Raw genomic sequence first — 18596 nt, 5'->3', positions numbered from 1 at the left:
GCTGGTTAGTTATGTGACAAATTGAGAAAAAGATTACCCAAGGTCGCTCGAGTTTACAGTGGACGCAAGTTGGTATACCAACAAGTTTACACCTCTGCACACAGTATTTACCTTAAGCTGTGATGAGCTGTCTTCTGCTAGGCCGTTCTCTTCTGCTGAAATTCTTATAAAACTAATTACACATTTGCTGAATTTTCCACAGGAAACTTTCCCTATCTTTCTCGTTAGGATGGATAGATGGATGGGTATGTTGTTATGGGCGCTCAACAGTGTAGTCTTCAGCGCCCGAACGGAAACAACGGACGAGTGTCACTAAAATGCAGCAAGTGCAAAAATAAGACTAAAATTAAAGGTGACAGTCTACATAGGCAGTCTGTACGTCAACAGTAGCGAAGTGGAAAGCAGCACGTAAAGAGGAGAACTGCACGAGAACGCAGGGGAAGGGGTTAATATGGAACACACAGCACATATTTGGATGGTTGGTTTGTGGGATTAAAGGGACCAGACTGCTACGGTCATCGGTCCCTTTTTCCAAAAAACTAAAACCAACCAAAGACAATAAAAAACCAACAACAGGAAAGATGGCAGGCGGCACAGGACAAGAAATACTCCGACAGAGGTCAGACAAAACAAATTAAAACACACACAGAGTATGACGGTGGTTGGCCGACCATAGAGGAAAAAAAAGGAAAAGCCAACCACCAAGAACACATTATAAACTCAGTTTAAAAAACGTAGGGCAAAGGCGACAATCAACACAAAACAAAGTGAAAGTGTTATGTGGAAAATAGGAGGCAAAAAGCCAGAATCAACACTAAAAAAAAAACCACACACATTAAATGATAAACACCCCCTGCCGAATAAAATGCAAAATTATGTCCACCATGGCAGAGTCCTCTATTAAAAAGGCAGGGAGCGTGTCAGGCAGCGCAAACGTCTGCCTGAGCACAGCTAAAAGCGGACAGTCCAACAAAATGTGGACCACTGTAAATGCCGAGCCACAGCGGCAGAGAGGGGGGTCCTCACGGCGCAATAAGTGGCTGTGGGCCATCCGTGTGTGCCCAATGCGCAGTCGACATAGGACGACAGACTCCTTGCGAGAGACTCGCAAGGAGGAGTGCCACACAGTCGTCTCCTTGACGGCACGGAGTGTGTTAGGGGTGGTCACAGACCGCGCCATTCAGCGTCCCAAAGTGAGATAACTTTGCGGCGTAAGACTGCCCTCAAATCAGTCTCCTGGAGGCCAATGTCAAGAGATGGTGTACTGGAGGCCTCTTTCGCCAGGTGGTCAACATTTTCATTGCCGGGTATCCCAACATGGCCTAGGGTCCACACAAAGACCACAGAGCGGCCGCAATGGGCAAGAGTATGCAGAGACTCCTGGATAGCCATCACCAGACGAGAACGAGGGAAACACTGGTCGAGAGCTACAGATAACGAAGGACTCACCTGAGCAGGACCGGATATACTCTAGGGTACAAAAGATGGCGACCAGCTCAGCAGTGTAAACGCTGTAGCCAGTCGGCAATGAACGTTGTTCGGAATGGTGCCCTAGAGTTAGCGCATAACCGACACGAACAGCAACCGTCATCAAGCCGTCAGTGTGAACAATGCCAGAGCCCTGATACGTTGCGAGGATGGAAAGAAAGCGGCGGCGGAAGGCCTCCGGAGGGACTGAGTTCTTTGTGCCCTGTGCCAATTCCAGCTGAAGGCGAGGGCGAGGCACACACCATGGGGGTGTACACAGAGGTGCCCGGAAAGGAGGTGGAAGAGGTAAAGCCCCAAGCCCAAAGAGAAGCTTTCGAGGCGGACCACGATCGTACATCAAGTCCTGCGCCGACGTTCTGGAAGATGGAGGTGCGACTGTGGGAATAGTAGACGACAGTTAGGATGCCCAGGCAAGCTGAAAACATGGGCAGCATAGGCGGTGGTGGTGGTGGTGGTGGTTGATGGGATGTTTAAGGGGGACTAAACAGCTAAGGTCATCAGTCCCCCATTCCAAAAACAGGCGAGACAAAGTTGCAGAGCAGATAGAACCCGAAGGAGAAGGAGACTCCCCCCCCCAGGCGCTAAAGAACACAAATTAGGCAACGAACACTACAGAAAAGAAGAGTACAGGCGAACACCAGACAGAAAGAAATAGAAGAGAAGATGATGGCCGGAAACTGGTTGACTGAGCACATAAACAAAAAAAAAGAAAAGAGTCAACCAGCCGACGACACACAAAAACAGAAACAAATATGGAGAGACGCAAGGACAAAAGACACAGAAAGGGAAACGTGCAAGACCCCCCTAACTGGATCCATAAAAAGGACTAGCACGGATAAAATGTAAAACATTGTCAGCCATGGAGGCAATGTCACATAAAACCAAAGGCAAAGAGCCCGAAAGATTAAAAGACTGTCGGAGGGGGCGCAGTCGGGGACACTCTAACAAGATGTGGGCGACCGTCAGCCGGGACCCACACCGACACAGGGGGGGATCCTCCTGACGCAAAAGATGGCCGTGCGTTGGGTATGTATGGCCGATGCGCAGCCGACGCAGGATGACAGAGTCCCTGCGAGAAGACCGCAGGGAGGAGCGCCACACATCGGTCGTCTCCTTGACAGCCCGCAGTTTATTAGGCGCCGTCATGCCTCGCCACTCAGCAGACCACACCCCAAGCACCTTACGGCGCAACACCAGCTGCTGATCGCGAGCTGTGAGGCCGATCTCCAAAGCTGGGGCGTCGATCGCCCCTTTGGCCAGCCTGTCAACACGTTCATTCCCCGGGATACCAACATGACCTGGCGTCCAAACCAAGACCACCGAACGACCAGAACGGGCAATGGCGGAAACAGACTCCTGAATAGAGGACACCAGAGGAGAAGAGGGATAGCAGCCTGAAGGCTGGTCAGGGAGTCACTGCAGATGACGATGGACCTACCTCAGCAGAAACGCATATGCTCAAGAGCGCGTAAGATGGCTACCAGCTCTGCAGTAAAAATACTGCAGCCAGCCGGCAAGGAGCGTTGCTCAACATGGGCAGCATGAGCAAAAGCATAGGCAGTGCGACCATCAACCAGGGAACCATCAGTGTAGACAGGCTCACAGCCCGGAAATGAGGCGAGGAGCGCAAGAAAACGGCGACGGAGGGCCACAGGCGGAACCGAGTCCTTGGGTCCCTGCACCAAGTCCAGACGGACGGACGGCCGGGGCAAATACCAGGGAGGCGTAGGCGCATGGACCCGGAAGGGAGGCAGAAGAGGGAATGACCCCAGTTCCGACAGCAGGGACCGGACGTGGACAGCTACGGAAAGCCCAGACCTAGGTCGCCGTTCGGTCAGATGGAGGACCATGGCAGGGAAAAGCAGGCGACGATTGGGATGGCCTGGCGAGCAATGCACGTGGACAGCATAGTCGGCGAGCAGTCGATGGCGGCGAATCCACAGCGGGGGAACCCCGGCCTCCACCAGTAGACTATCCACGGGGCTAGTGCGAAAAGCGCCAGTGGCAAGCCGAACCCCACAGTGGTGTATGGGGTCTAACAACTTCAACACTGAGGGTGACGCAGACCCATAGGCCAGGCTTCCATAATCAAGCCGGGACTGCACAAGGGCTCTGTACAATCGCAGCAGCGTGCAGCGATCTGCACCCCAAGACGTGTGGTTAAGGCAGCGGAGGGCGTTGAGGTGCCGCCAGCATTTTTGCTTCAGCTGAGTAACATGAGGAACCCATGTGAGCCGGGCATCAAACACGAGTCCCAAGAAGCGGAAAGTGTCCACCACTTCCAGCAGGTGGCTGTCGAGGTAAAGTTCAGGATGAGGGTGGACCGTCTGACGCCTGCAGAAGTGCGTAACTCGTGTCTTGGGTGCAGAGAACTGAAAACCATGAGTCAGAGCCCATGATGCTGCCTTGCGAGCGGGGACTTGCCGCCTGCGTTCGGCGACTCCCGTAGTCGTGGAGCTAAATGAGATGCAGAAGTCGTCGGCATACAAAGAAGGAGACACTGACGACCCCACTGCTGCAGCCAGACCATTATTGGCCACTAGAAATAAGGAGATGCTCAACACTGAGCCCTGCCGGACCCCATTTTCCTGTATATAAGAGGAACTAGAGGTGGCACCAACTTGCACCCGGAAAGAGCGGCGCAATAAAAAGCTTTGAAGAAAAGCCGGGAGCCGACCACGAAGAACCCACTCATGCAACGTGGCGAGGATGTGATACCTCCATGTGGTGTCATACGCCTTCCGCAGATCGAAAAGTACAGCAACGAGATGCTGACGTCGGGCAAAGGCCATACGGACAGCAGATTCCAGCCGCACCAAATTGTCCACTGCAGACCGGCCCCGACGGATGCCACCCTGGGATGGAGCGAGGAGACCGTGTGACTCAAGGACCCAACACAAACGCCGCCCCACCATACGTTCGAGCAATTTGCACAAAACGTTGGTGAGGGTAATGGGACGATAGCTGTCCACCGCCAGTGGGTCCGCACCGGGGTTCAAGATGGGGACAATAACACCCTCTCGCCATTGCGACGGGAACACGCCTTCTCTCCAAATGCGATTAAATATCGCGAGAATGTGTCTCCGGAAGTCCCTGGAGAGATGCTTCAGCATCTGCGCGTGGATGCAGTCTGGGCCTGGTGCTGTATCAGGGCAATCGGCGAGGGCAGCGAGGAATTCCCTCTCGCTGAAAGGAGCATTGTATGTTTCAGAACGACGCGTGTGGAATGAGAACAGCGTCCGCTCGGCTCGCTCCTTTAGAGAGCGAAAGGCGGGGGGATAAGATGCAGTCGCAGAGCTCTGAGCAAAGTGCGCGGCAAGCCGTTCAGCGATGGCGGCAGCGTCCGTGCAGACAGCGCCGTCCAAGGAGAGCCCAGGGACACCTATAGGTGTCTGGTATCCATAAATCCGCCGGATCCGGGACCACACGAGTGAGGGGGAGACATGGGAGCCCAAGGATGAGACATACCTCTCCCAACACTCCTGCTTACGCCGTGCAATAAGACGACGGGCCAAGGCACGGAGCCTCTTAAAGGCGATGAGGGTCTGGAGAGACGGGTGCCGCCTATGACGCTGGAGGGCCCGCCTACGGTCGCGAATAGCCTCAGCAATCTCCGGCGACCACCAGGTTACAGCCTTCCTCCGAGGGAGGCCAGAAGATCGGGCGAAGGCAGCCTCAGCCGCTGAAATGATGGACGTGGTTAAAACACGGACCATCTCGTCAATGTCACCCTGTGGGGGAGACTCAATGGTTGCAGCAGAAGTAAAAGCCGGCCAGTCTGCCCTGTGGAGAGCCCAGCGGGGCAGGCGCCCAGAAGAACGACACTGGGGTAGTGACAAATAGATTGGAAAATGGTCACTACCGCACAGGTCAGGGTGCACCCTCAAGTGGAGGGATGGGACAAGTCCGGGGCTGCAAAGAGAGAGATCGATGGCCGAGAACGAGCCATGGGCAACACTGAAATGTGTGGGAGCACCGGTGTTCAAGAGGCTAAGGTCGAGCTGAGCCAACAAATCCTCCACGGCCCAACCGCGGTCATCAGAGACAGTCCCACCCCATAGAGGTTTGTGGGCATTGAAATCGCCCAGAAGCAGCAATGGTGGCGGGAGTTGAGCCAGCAGCGCAGCCAAGACATGTCGGGGGAGCTCCCCATCTGGAGGAATGTAAACAGAGCAAACAGTAATAGCCGGCGAGAGCTCAACCCTGGCAGCAACTGCCTGTAAAGGCGTCTGAAGGGGTACTGGCGAGCTACAGACAGAGTGGTGAACAAAGAGGCGAACCCCACCTGACGCTCGTTGACAGGCAGCACGGTTCTTATAGTATCCCCGATAACCGCGAAGGGCGGGGGTCCGCAGTGCAGGAAACCAAGTTTCCAGCAGAGCAATGCAGAGAACAGGGGAATCACTCAGAAGCATCCGGAGCTCAGGCAGGTGGCGGAAATAACTGCCGCAGTTCCATTGGAGAATGGAAGCAGGAAGGGACTGGGAGGGAATGAATGCGACTAAGAGGCAGACAGCACTTCAGAGACAACTGCCGCCACCGGGGGAGAGTCAGCTGAGTCCATAGGAGAGGCCCGCAAGGGTGCCGTGAGGGCGAGATCCACGCAGAGGCTAGGATCTCCACCTCATCCCCGGAGCCAGGACTATGTACAGTACGCGGTGCTGAAACCACCGAAAGGTCCTTCTTCTTGGACCATGCCGTTCCTTCTTCTCACGTCGGCCCTTAGGGTGAGAGGGCTGGGAGAGCTTCTCTGAAGGAGCGTTGGAGGCTGACGACGACGCAGAAGCCCTACGACCAGCAGGTGGCGGAACCTTCAGCCACTGGCTGACATCTGGCTGGGAAGGAGAAGAAACGGAGGAAGGGAGAGCCCTGAGGGACCCCTTCCGCGAGAGAGGAACCGGCGGAGGCAACGCCGGCGGAGAAGGAGGGGGAGGAATCGAGCCTCCCGGTTGTGGAGCAGATGTCACTCCCGAAGTAAGCGTGGTAGGAGCGACAGAAGAGGGTTTGCCCCCAACTGCTAAGGGGGCAACAGAGGAAGGCTTGCCCCCAGACACGAGGGGGCAGACAGAGATACACGGCCCCGAGGGCCCACTGAAGGCGTCACAGATGAGGCGACAACCATCGCTCGCGTGGGCGACGATAACGTGGCTGCAGCATAAGATGGTCGAATAAAAGCAGGATACAACCTTTCATATTTCTGTTTAGCCTCTCGATAAGTAAGCCGGTCCAGGGTCTTAAATTCCATGATCTTCCGCTCCTTATGAAGAACGGGGCAATCTGGCGAGCATGGAGAGTGGTGCTCCCCACAGTTGACACATACAGGCGGAGGCGCACATGGAGAATCAGGATGAGAGGAGCGTCCGCAATCTCGACATGTAGCGCTGGATGGGCAACGGGAGGACATATGCCCAAACTTCCAGCACTGGAAGCACCGCATCGGGGGATGGACGTATGGCTTCACGTTGCAACGGTAAACCATCACCTTGACCTTCTCGGGCAAGACATCACCCTCGAAGGGCAAAATAAAGGCACCGGTGGCCACCCTGTTAGCCTTGGGCCCTCTATGTACACGATGGACAAAATGTACACCACGTCGTTCCAAGTCGGCTCTCAGCTCGTCATCGGATTGTTACAAGAGGTCACGATGGTAAATAATCCCCTGGACCATATTTAAGCTACTGTGGGGAGTGACGGTAACAGGGACGTCACCCAGCTTATCACACAAGAGCAACGCTCGTGACTGGGCTGGGGAGGACGTCTTGAGGAGGATGGACCCATTCCTCATTTTAGACAACCCCGCCACTTCCCCAAACTTATCCTCCAGGTGTTCCACAAAAAACATAGGCTTTGTCATGAGAAAGGAGTCACCATCAGTCCTGCTGCAGACAAGGTATTGCGGTACGTAAGGCTCCCGCTTGGCACTAGATCGGCGTCCCTCCCATGGCGCAGCCAACGAGGGGAACGACTGAGGGTCATATTGTGCAGCATAAAAGTCGACTACCACGCTTAGAGACGCTGGTGGCCGTGCGACCACCAGCTTGGTGTGATTTATTGCGCTTCATTGCGCCACATCCGCCCAGATGCCACCTACTCCGAACGAGGGCTCTCCCCAAGGGCGCCACCCAGCCAAAGCAATGGGTACCTGGCCAATATCCCGTTGCCTGGAGACCCGTGCCCCAGACAAGATGGGCACATACTCCTTGGCATGCATGGGGAGGAAACAGCTCTGGCATCTGTAGTGTAATCCCTGCGTGGTCAGGGGGCTACCACCAAGAGGGTACATGACGACCCCACCACAACGGACTGGCTACCGTGCTGGATTTTAGGTGTTGAAAGGGTCCACAGTTGTCGTAGGCGCTAAGAAGAAGAGTGCGCACAAGGCGAGGAGGAGACAACCCAGAAGATGTTGGGCGTAGTCCCCCCCACACGACAACAGGTAACATGCAAAATGGTGGAGCATGATGGACCAATAGAAAAACACCACGTAAGGTGTCCTTCCCCAAATGGCACGCACTAACAACGGAAATTTGGAAAAAAAAGGAGGTCAAACCCAAGAGGGGACCATCACAGAAGGCCGAAACGTTTGAGACTCCTTTTAGTCGCCTCTTACGACAGGCAGGAATACCGCGGGCCTATTCTTACCCTCGAACCCGCAGGGGGTTAGGTCACAGGTGAGGAGTGGAATGTGTCCTTAATGAAGACTGCCACCCCACCCTGAGCCCTATTACCAGTCAGGTCGTCTTTCCTGTACATGCGATATCCCGTAAGTACAGGCGTGTCAGTCTCTTTAAAATGTGTCTCTTGCAAAGAGATGCAAATGGGGTTTTCCTGTACTAACAGCCGCAATTCTGCAAAGCGAGGTCTGACTCCATTCAGATTCCACTGAAGTATGGGAGCCATATCAGCGTTTCGGTTTAGATTTTCCCCTGTCTTTGCGCCGCGCTGGTGAGGCACTTGTAGAGCGAGTGGCAGCAGAGGGGCTGCCAGGTTCTGGGAAAGAGGTATCAAAATCCATGACGATGTCCTCCTCATCAGTCAGGGATGCCATGACGACAACCGATGGTGCCTTTGGCAGGTTTGATGGCAAACGCCGTGCCCCTTTCCCTGGTCCCGTTTTCTTTGTGGAAGACGGGGATGGGGGAAGTGGAGAGGCACTCTGTTTCTGGAGGGCCTTCGAAGGCTTCACTGGAGCTTTCTCTGCAATAGCCGTTGGTGGGTTGGTTTGGGGGATTAAAGGGACCAGACTGCTATGGTCATCGGTCCCTTTGTCCAAGTACTAAAAAACACCCACAGAGAATAAAAAACGAGTAACAGAATAGAGCACAGACGACACTGAACAAGAGAAACTGAGACAAAGACCAGACAAAACGAACTAAAAGCACACAGAGTGTGACGGTGGTTGGCCGACCATAGAAATAAAGGAAAAGCCAACCACATAGAAACACATTAAAAAATCAGTGTAAAATCATAGGCCAAAGGCCAGAATCAATACAAAACAATAAAATAAAACAGAAACACTCGGAGTAAATGATAAAATCCCCCTGCCCGAATAAAACGTAAAACTAAGTCAGCCATAGTGGAGTCGTCTGTTAAAAGGGCAGGGAGCGTAGCAGGCAGCGCAAATGTCTGCCTGACCACTGCTAAAAGGGGGCAGGCCAGCAAAATGTGGGCCACTGTCAAAGCTGCCCCACAGCGACATAGAGGAGGGTCCTCCCGGCGCAGTAAATAACTGTGTGTCAGCCGGGAGTGGCCAATGCGGAGCCGGCAAAGAACTACTGAGTCCCTGCGAGTGGCTCGCAGGGATGACCGCCACACAGCCGTCGTCTCCTTGACAGCACGGAGTTTATTGCGCATTGTCAGTTCGCGCCATTCATCGTCCCATAGCGCCAAGATTTTGCGGCGGAAGACTGCCCGCAAATCAGTCTCTGGGAGGCCAACGTCCAGAGATGGCTTACTGGTGGCCTCTTTCGCCAGGCGGTCAACATGTTCGTTACCCGGGATACCGACATGACCGTGGGTCCACACAAAGACCACAGAGCGGCCGCAACAGGCGAGAGTATGCAGAGAATCGTGGATAGCCATCACCAGACGAGAACGAGGGAAACACTGGTCGAGAGCTCGTAAACCGCTCAGGGAATCGCTACAGAGAACGAAGGACTCACCTGACCAGGAGTGGATATACTCTAGGGCACGAAAGATGGCGACCAGTTTAGCAGTGTAATCGCTGCAGCCATCCGGCAAGGAACATTGTTCGGATTGGTCCCCTAGAGTGAGCGCATATCCGACACGACCAGCAACCATCGAACCGTCACTGTAAACAACACCAGAGCCCTGATACGTGGCCAAGATGGAATAAAAGCGGCGGCGGAAGGCCTCTGGAGGGACTGAGTCCTTAGGGCCCTGTGCCAAGTCGAGCCGAAGGCTAGGGCGACGAACACACCATGGGGGTGTATGCAAAGTAGCCCGGAAAGGAGGTGAAACAGTGAAACTCTGGAGCCCAGAGAGAAGCTCTTTGACGCGCACTGCTATTGTACAACCAGACCGGGGCCGACGTTCTGGCATATGGACGACCGACCGCGGGAACAGGAGACGATAGTTTGGATGCCCGGGCGAGCTTAGAACATGGGCAGCATAAGCAGCCAGCAAACGTTGGCGTCGGAACCGCAGTGGAGGTACACCTGCCTCCACTAGTATGCTGTCCACAGGGCTGGTGCAGAAAGCACCAGTGGCAAGGCGTATCCCGCTGTGGAGAATGGGGTCCAGCACCCGTAACGCAGATGGGGATGCTGAGCCATAAGCCAGGCTCCCATAATCCAGACGGGACTGGATTAACGCCTGGTAGAGCCGCAACAGGGTAGAGCGGTCGGCGCCCCAGCGGGTGTGGCTCAAACATCGGAGTGCATTGAGATGCCGCCAACACGTCTGTTTGAGCTGCCGGATATGAGGCAGCAAAGTCAACCGGGCATCGAAAACCACCCCCAAAAACCTGTGGGTCTCCACCACAGCAAGGAGTTCGTCGGCAAGATAAAGCCGCGGCTCAGGATGGACTGTTCGGCGCCGGCACAAATGCATAACGCGGGTCTTGGCTGCCGAAAACTGAAACCCATGCGCTACAGCCCAAGACTGCGCCCTACGGATAGCGCCCTGTAGCTGACGTTCAACAGCTGCAATGCCAGTAGAGCTGTAGTAAAGGCAGAAGTCGTCAGCATACAGGGAAGCGGAGACAATTTCCCACGGCCGCAGCAAGCCCGTTAATGGCTATTAAAAACAGACAGACACTTAAAACAGAGCCCTGTGGCACACCGTTCTCCTGGACGTGGGAGGAACTATACGAGGCCGCGACTTGCACGCGGAAGGTACGACACGACAGAAAATTGCGGATAAAAATCGGCAGAGGACCCCGAAGACCCCATCCATGAAGCGTAGAAAGAATGTAATGACGCCATGTCGTATCGTAGGCCGTCCGCATGTCGAAAAAGACAGCGACCAGGTGCTGACGGCGGGCAAAAGCAGTACGGATGGCCGACTCCAGGCTCACCAGATTGTCGGTGGCGGAGCGGCCTCTACGGAACCCACCCTGAGACGGAGCCAGAAGGCCCCGAGACTCCAGTACCCAATGCAAGCGCCGGCTCACCATCCGTTCACGCAACTTGCAAAGAACGTTGGTGAGGCTAATGGGACGGTAGCTGTCCACCTCCAGAGGGGTCTTTCCAGGTTTCAAAACGGGGATGACAATGCCTTCCCGCCATTGCGACGGAAACTCCCCCTCGACCCAAAGACGGTTGTAAAGATCGAGAAGGCGCCGCTGGCAGTCCACTGAAAGGTGTTTCAGCATCTGACAGTGGATGCCATCTGGCCCAGGAGCGGTATCAGGGCAAGCAGCAAGGGCACTGCGAAATTCCCACTCACTGAATGGAGCATTGTAAGATTCCGGGTGGTTGGTGCGAAACGAAAGGCTCCGAAGTTCCAGCTGCTCTTTAATGGTGCGGAAGGCCTGGGGGTAAATCGCAGAAGCGGAACTCATAGCAAAATGCTCTGCTAAGCGATTTGCAATGACGTCGGAGTCAGTACAAACTGCTCCATTCAGTGAGAGCGCAGGGACGGTGGCAGGGGTCCGATAGCCGTAGACGCGTCGAATCTTGGCCCAGACCTGCGAGGGAGTGACATGGAGGCCAATTGTGGACACATACCGCTCCCAGCACTCCTTCTTGCCTTGGCGGATAAGGAGGCGGGCCCGCGCACGCAGCCGTTTGAAGGCGATAAGGTGCGCTAAGGAGGGATGTCGCTTGTGACGCTGGAGCGCCCGCCGGCGATCTTTAATCGCTTCAGCGATCTCAGGCGACCACCAAGGCACAGCCTTCCGCCGAGGAGACCCAGAAGAACGAGGAATGGCAGATTCGGCGGCAGTAACGATGCCGGTGGTGACCGATTGAACCACCGCATCAATGTCATCAGTAGAGAGAGGCTCAAAAGCGGCAGTGGAGGAGAACAAATCCCAGTCAGCCTTATTCATAGCCCATCTGCTAGGGCGCCTAGAAGAGTGACGTTGTGGTAGTGACAAGAAGAGCGGAAAGTGGTCACTACCACACAGGTCGTCATGCACACTCCATTGGACAGACGGTAAGAGGCTATGGCTACAGATGGAAAGGTCAATGGCGGAGTAGGTGCCATGCGCCACACTGAAGTGTGTGAAGGCACCATCATTTAACAGCGAGAGACCGAGCTGCGACAATAAATGCTCAACGATGGCGCCTCGACCTGTGGCCACTGACCCACCCCACAGAGGGTTATGGGCGTTGAAGTCGCCCAATAGCAAGAAAGGCGACGGCAATTGGGCGACCAGTGCAGCCAGAACAGGCTGCGAGACATCACCATCCGGTGGAATGTAAAGACTGCAGACGGTAACAGCCTGTGGCGTCCACACGCGTACAGCGACAGCCTCTAAAGGCGTCTGGAGAGGGACAGACTCGCTGTGCAGAGTGTGAAGGACATATATGCAGACGCCACGAGACACCCTTTCGTAAGCTGCTCGGTTCTTATAATAACCCCGATAGCCACGGAGGGCGGGGGTTCGCATCGCTGGAAACCAAGTTTCCTGGAGAGCAATGCAGAAGAAAGGGCGAAGGCTGAGAAGTTGGCGGAGCTCAGCTAAATGGTGGAAGAAACCGCTGCAGTTCCACTGGAGGATGGTAGTGTCCATGGCGGACAAAGGCGTGACGGGACTGGGAAGGCAGATTACGCTGCTGGGTCACCTGCTGCCTCCGATTGAGCACCCGTGCCAACGCTATCCATGGCGTCTGAGGGACCGGCGAGATCGAGGTCCTCAGCGGACGCCAGGATCTCCACCTCGTCCTCAGACGCAGATCTGGAAGGTGGCGGTGGGGTGGCTGCCACCGCGAGTTCCTTGGGCTTAGAGCTCTTCTTCTTTGATTTCTCACGCTGCTCCTTGGGTTTAACCGGCTGGGAGGGCTTCACCGATTCAGTCTCCGGGACTGAAGTGGATCGTGAAGTCTGTCGGCCAGCTGATTGCGGGCACTTACGCCACTGTCGGTCGTCAGCCTTCCCACTGGTGGAAACCTGGGAAGGGAGGGACCCGAGGAACCCCTTGCGAGCGTGAGAAGCCGAAGAAGTTGGACACTTCTCCGGCTTAGAAGCAGGGACGGACGTCCCTGATGGGGGGGATGGTGTTGCCCCTGAGGTAGGTGGCGCAGGAGCAACCCGGTGGGTAGAGCCCCCCACTGGCAAGGGGGCAGGAGGAGTCTTACTGCTTATCGAGCTGGCTGGAAGTCTCGAAACTGATGGGGCTAGCACAGGTGTTGTAGCAGCTGCATAAGAAGATGTCATTCTCACAGGATGGAGTCTGTCATATTTCCTCTTCCCCTCAGTATAGGTCAGCCGGTCCAGGGTCTTATATTCCATGATTTTGCGCTCTTTCTGAAAGACTTTGCAGTCTGGCGAGCAAGGTGAATGGTGCTCCCCGCAGTTGACGCAGATGGGAGGCGGGGCACATGAAGTATCGGGATGAGATGGGCGTCCGCAATCTCGACATGTGAGGCTGGAAGTGCAGCGGGAAGACATATGGCCGAACTTCCAGCACTTGAAGCACTGCATCGGGGGAGGGATATAGGGTTTGACGTCACATCGGTAGACCATCACCTTGACCTTTTCCGGTAACGTATTACCCTCGAGGCCAAGATGAAGGCACCGGTAGCAACCTGATTGTCCCTCAGACCCCGATGAACGCGCCGGACGAAATGAACACCTCTACGTTCTAAGTTGGCGCGCAGCTCGTCATCAGACTGCAAAAGGAGGTCCCTATGGAAAATAACACCCTGGAACATATTTAAACTCTTACGTGGTGAAATAGTAACGTTAACATCCCCCAACTTGTCACAAGCAAGCAACCTGCGTGACTGGGCGGAGGATGCCGTTTGTATCAGTACTGACCCAGAGCGCCTTTTAGACAAGCCCTCCACCTCTCCAAACTTGTCCTCTAAATGCTCGACGAAGAACTGAGGCTTTGTGGAGAGAAAAGACCCCCCATCAGCTCTCGTACAAACTAAGAATCGGGGCGAATAGCTGTTACCTCCATCCTGAGACTTACGCTCTTCCCACGGCGTGGCCAGGGAGGGGAACGTTTTCGGATCGTACTTCTGAGCATTAAATTGAGCCCGAGAACGCTTAGATACTGCTGGCGGCTGGCCGCCAGCGAGAGATGATGTACCACGCTTCATTGCGGGTCATCCGCCCTGATGCCACCTACTCCGACCAAGGGCCCTCCCCACGGGCGCCACCCAGCCACAGCAAAGGCCACCTGGCAGGATGGCCGTTGCCGGGAGTCCCGATACCCCAGGAGGATAGGCATCTACTCCTTGGCATACGTGGGGAGTTAACGGCGCAGGCATCAGTAGAGCGATCCCTGTGTTGTCAGGGGGCTACAACCAAGAGGGTACATGGCGGCCCCACCACAACAGGCTGGCTACCGTGCTGGATCTTAGGTGCAAAAATGTCCAAGGTCGTCGTCGCAGTGAAAAGAAACACTGCAGAGGGCAGCGTGGTAATCGCACCCAGGGACGTATCCTCGCCCAAGAGATCGAAAACGAGCGGAACACCATTGCAACGACGAGAAATCCGGCTAAAGGTCTAATTGCACGACGGATACAGTGCACCATGTAAGGCGCCCTTTCCCAATTGGCTCGCTCTTCGGATAAATTTAGAAAGATGGAGGTCAAACCCGACAGGGGGGCCATCACGTAAGGCCGAAACATGTGAGACTCCTTTTAGTCGCCTCTTACGATAGGCAGGAATACCGCGGGCCTATTCTAACCCCCGAACCCGCAGGGGGAGAGCCTTCTTGGAAGGTCGTTTAGTGGGAGTACTGGTCGATGGCTGGGAGTTCGAGGCACGTAGGAAGTCTGCACGGGATGGTTCCTTCTTGAAGGCCCGTCCATCTGATTTTTGGGTCTCCGTCTTGGCAGAAGCTGATGAAGGTGCTTGTGTTGGAGGGGTGACGGGAGGAAGAGGAGACGTCGACCGCGCGATCTTAGCACTGGCCGAACGGACGTCCGTGGTGCCGAAGGTCAGATGGCATGTCTGCGTCGCCACCTCCCTGGTAGTCCGAGCAGAGGCGAGGCGAGGACAGTACTGTATTTTCCCGCTGGGAGCAGTGTGGGCTTCCTACTAGCAAATAGCTTGCGAGCAGCCGAGGTGGACACTTTTTCTTTAACCCGAATTTCTTGGATACAGCGTTCGTCCTTTTACATGGGACAGTCGCGGGAGGACGCTGTATGGTCACCCTGACAGTACACACAACGAGGAGACGGGGGTGGACAGTCACCCTCATGGGCATCCCTGCCACAAGGGACACATTTAGCTGCATTGGAACAAGACTGGCGAGTGTGATTAAAACGCTGACACTGGTAGCAGCGCGTAGGTGTCGGGACATAGGGGCGAACAGAAATAACCTCATAGCCCGCTTTGATACGCGACGGCAGCTTAACACTGACAAAGGTCAAAAAAAGTGTCCGGGTCGGTACAAGGTCATTGTTGACCTTTTTCATGACCCTATAGACAGCCGTCACGCCCTGCTCAGCGAGGAAAGACAATCTCCTCGTCAGTCAATTCGTCGAGTGATCAAGTATATACCACACCACGAGAGGAATTCAAAGTGCGGTGAGCCTCCACCCGGACCGGGAACGTGTACAGGAGTGTGGGCCGAAGCAGTAGTAGTAGTAGTAGTAGTAGAGGTGTTTGTGGGCGCACGACTGCAAGGTCTTCAGCGCCCGTGCAGCATCATAGTGAGACGGGTGTCAAGAAAAAAGAAAACCTCAAAACATTGACATAAAACGGAACAGAGAACACGGGGAACAATCATTGAAAAAATGTGCTCACCCACACTGAAGCGTGGGATGATGCAGGGCGTCAGCAGTAAAACGTGGACAACACAGGAAGAAAATGGGAGAGGGAGCTAAAACAATGGAGCAGATGGAAGTGGCTGGCTGACCACAAGGAAAGAAGGGAGGAGTCAGCCACTCCGCAACACACTAAAACCTCCAGCCTAAAAGTTTAGGCCAGAGTCCAGACACATCACAAAACTTAAAAACCCTTGACACACACGTCTCATCGTCAGCTAAAACACAAGGGAGATCCCAACAACTTGTGCTTCTGCCCTTGCATCACGGTATAAAATACAGTCTGTTAAAATGTGCCGGACAGAGATGTGCACACAACAAGCGGCACAAAACGGAGGATCCTCCCGTCGTAATAAATAGCTATGCGTCACAGGACAGTGCCCAATCCGCAGACGTGTGAGGGCCACGTCTTCCCGCCTGAGTAACCGGCAGGAGGAACGCCACGGCCAAGTGGTTGACTTTACCGACCGCAGTTTATTGGCCGACACCGCCAGCCATTCGTCCTCCCACAACTCCATGCACTTCCTGTGGAGTGCAGCGATGACTGACTGCAAGGGGATAGGACACTGGACCACATCCTGCTTTCTGCAGGCCTCCTTGGCAGCCCGATCAGCCTGTTCATTGCCCCATATGCCGACATGACCAGGCACCCAGCAGAAGGATACCGCTTTACCCCGCTGTTGGAGCAAGTACAGTTGGTCATGTATCAACTGGACCATCTCCTCAGTCGGGTATAGGCTCTGCAGCGATTGTAAGCACTAAGAGAATCGGAGCAGAGAAGAAATCGATCGCCCCGAACACGATGCATTTGCTCCAGTGCCTTCAGGATCGCGTGGAGCTCCGCTGCGAAAACGGTATATTCAGCAGGGAGGCGAATCCGGGTGACACGATCAGGGAACACCACAGAACAGCCAAGGGAAGTCTCCTGTTTCGAGCCATCAGTATAAACGACAGTGAAACCGTGATGCACATCTAAAATGTTAAAAAACAGATTGGAACGTAAAATCTGGTGTGCCATCTTTCTTAAAACGAGTCAAATCTAAAATAAATTTGGGACGCCGGAGGAGCCAAGGTGGAGATCTGCTCCAACCGCGACGTAAAACACGAAGACCAGCCACAGACATCGCAGCGAGGCAATCCTGTGCGCGAATCCCATAGGGCTGCGTCGCACGTTGCCGGTTATGAAATAACCGTGACAGAGGAGACTGAGCAACGGTATGGTATGCAGGTGTGTACGGTGTGAACAAAGTTTTGTACGCCTGGCGTACCGTAAGTAGCTGTCGCCGCATATGAAGTGGCGGTTCACCAGCCTCCGCACAGAGGCTTGGTATGGGGCTAGTTCGGAATGCCCCAGTGGCCAACCGAAGCCCTTCATGGTGCACAACGTCCAACATCTTTAAATAAGAAGGCCTCGCAGACCCATACACCGTGCACCCATAATCGAGCCGAGATCGCACAAACGCCCTGTAAAACTGGAGCAGACAAGTCCTGTCAGCTCCCCATGTACTGTGGCTAAGACATTTTAAAATACTTAAAGCCTGAAGCGACCGCCGTTTCAGGTCTTTAAGATGAGGTAACCACGTGAGCCTCGAGTCAAAAATGAGCCCCAGAAATCTCACCGTGTCTTTAAAAGAAAGAATAGTGTCCCTCAAGCGCAACTCAGGAAAGGTTAAAATCGAACGAGAACGGTTAAAAAGAACACATACAGACTTCTCGGTGGAAAACTTGAATCCACTCTTCTGCGCCCAGTCATCCAAACGCCTAATCGTAAGTTGCAACTGACGAGTTGTCGTTGCAAGGCTTGAAGAAGAGCAGAACAAAGAGAAATCATCCACAAACAAAGAACACTGGACAGGACTTTTCACTAGGGACGTAATGCTATTAATAGCGACGGCAAACAGAGTCACACTTAAAACGCTACCCTGAGGGACACCGTTCTCCTGCTCAAAGCGATCAGACAGGACGTCACCAATTCGGTATCTAAAATATCGTGCCGAAGCAGTTTTTGTGCCTGAAAGGCGCTCTCCGTTTCTAGTAACAAGGTACCGTTACACAACCTGGTACACGACTTGACAGATCCGGCTATGGCATCTACGCCCTTCTGGATAACGAAAGGGTTGACAGAGGAAAAATCCTCGCCGTCCTCAGATCGAGAAACTACGAGGAGCTGTGGGGCAGGCAGTAGTACTTTTGTCACTGGTGGCTGGTCAACTTTCCGTTGCTTGGTTGGTTGGTTGGTTGGTTGGGTTAAAGATTAAAGGGACCAAACTACAAAGGTCATCGGTCCCTTGTTTCATAAAAACACAGAGCACAGGGAAACTATCCACCAGTCAAGCGAAGCACTAAAAGAAAAACTCCAGGGGAAGAACAGCCCCATGGTCCATTGTAAGACAACACGGAAAACAGAGCACAGCAACAAAAACAACATAGAGAACAAAGGCAGAAGGAACGAAAGCGGCACAGCAGATGACTGTGGCTGGCTGATCACGAAAATAATAGGATGAGCCAGCCACACTGCAACACGTTAAAACCTCCAGCCTGAAAGTTTAGGGTGGAGTCGAATCACAACACAAAAAAGTAATTAGAAGAGACAGCTCAAAAGAGGGTGATGTTAAAAAAAAAATTTAAATGGACCTATAAAAGCCGCTTGCGCGAATAAAACTTAAAACCCGATCTGCCATAGAGACATTGTCACCT

The 18596-nt window shown here is 54.2% G+C and overlaps 1 protein-coding gene across 1 annotated transcript in view; it reads left to right on the top strand.

The window, feature by feature from the left end:
• The first annotated feature begins 229 nt into the window (after positions 1-229).
• Positions 230-18596, top strand: part of LOC124620215 (uncharacterized PE-PGRS family protein PE_PGRS54-like) — a 37896-nt gene continuing 19529 nt past the window's right edge. Inside the window, exon 1 of the mRNA XM_047146883.1 lies at positions 230-245. Coding sequence (XP_047002839.1) covers positions 230-245 — 16 coding nt within the window. The remainder of the gene's footprint in view (positions 246-18596) is intronic.

This window comes from Schistocerca americana, chromosome 6 (genome assembly GCF_021461395.2).
Source record: "Schistocerca americana isolate TAMUIC-IGC-003095 chromosome 6, iqSchAmer2.1, whole genome shotgun sequence".
NCBI lineage: Eukaryota > Metazoa > Arthropoda > Insecta > Orthoptera > Acrididae > Schistocerca > Schistocerca americana.
Note: the sequence above shows the minus strand (reverse complement) of the source record. Positions and strands in the feature narration are given on the sequence as shown.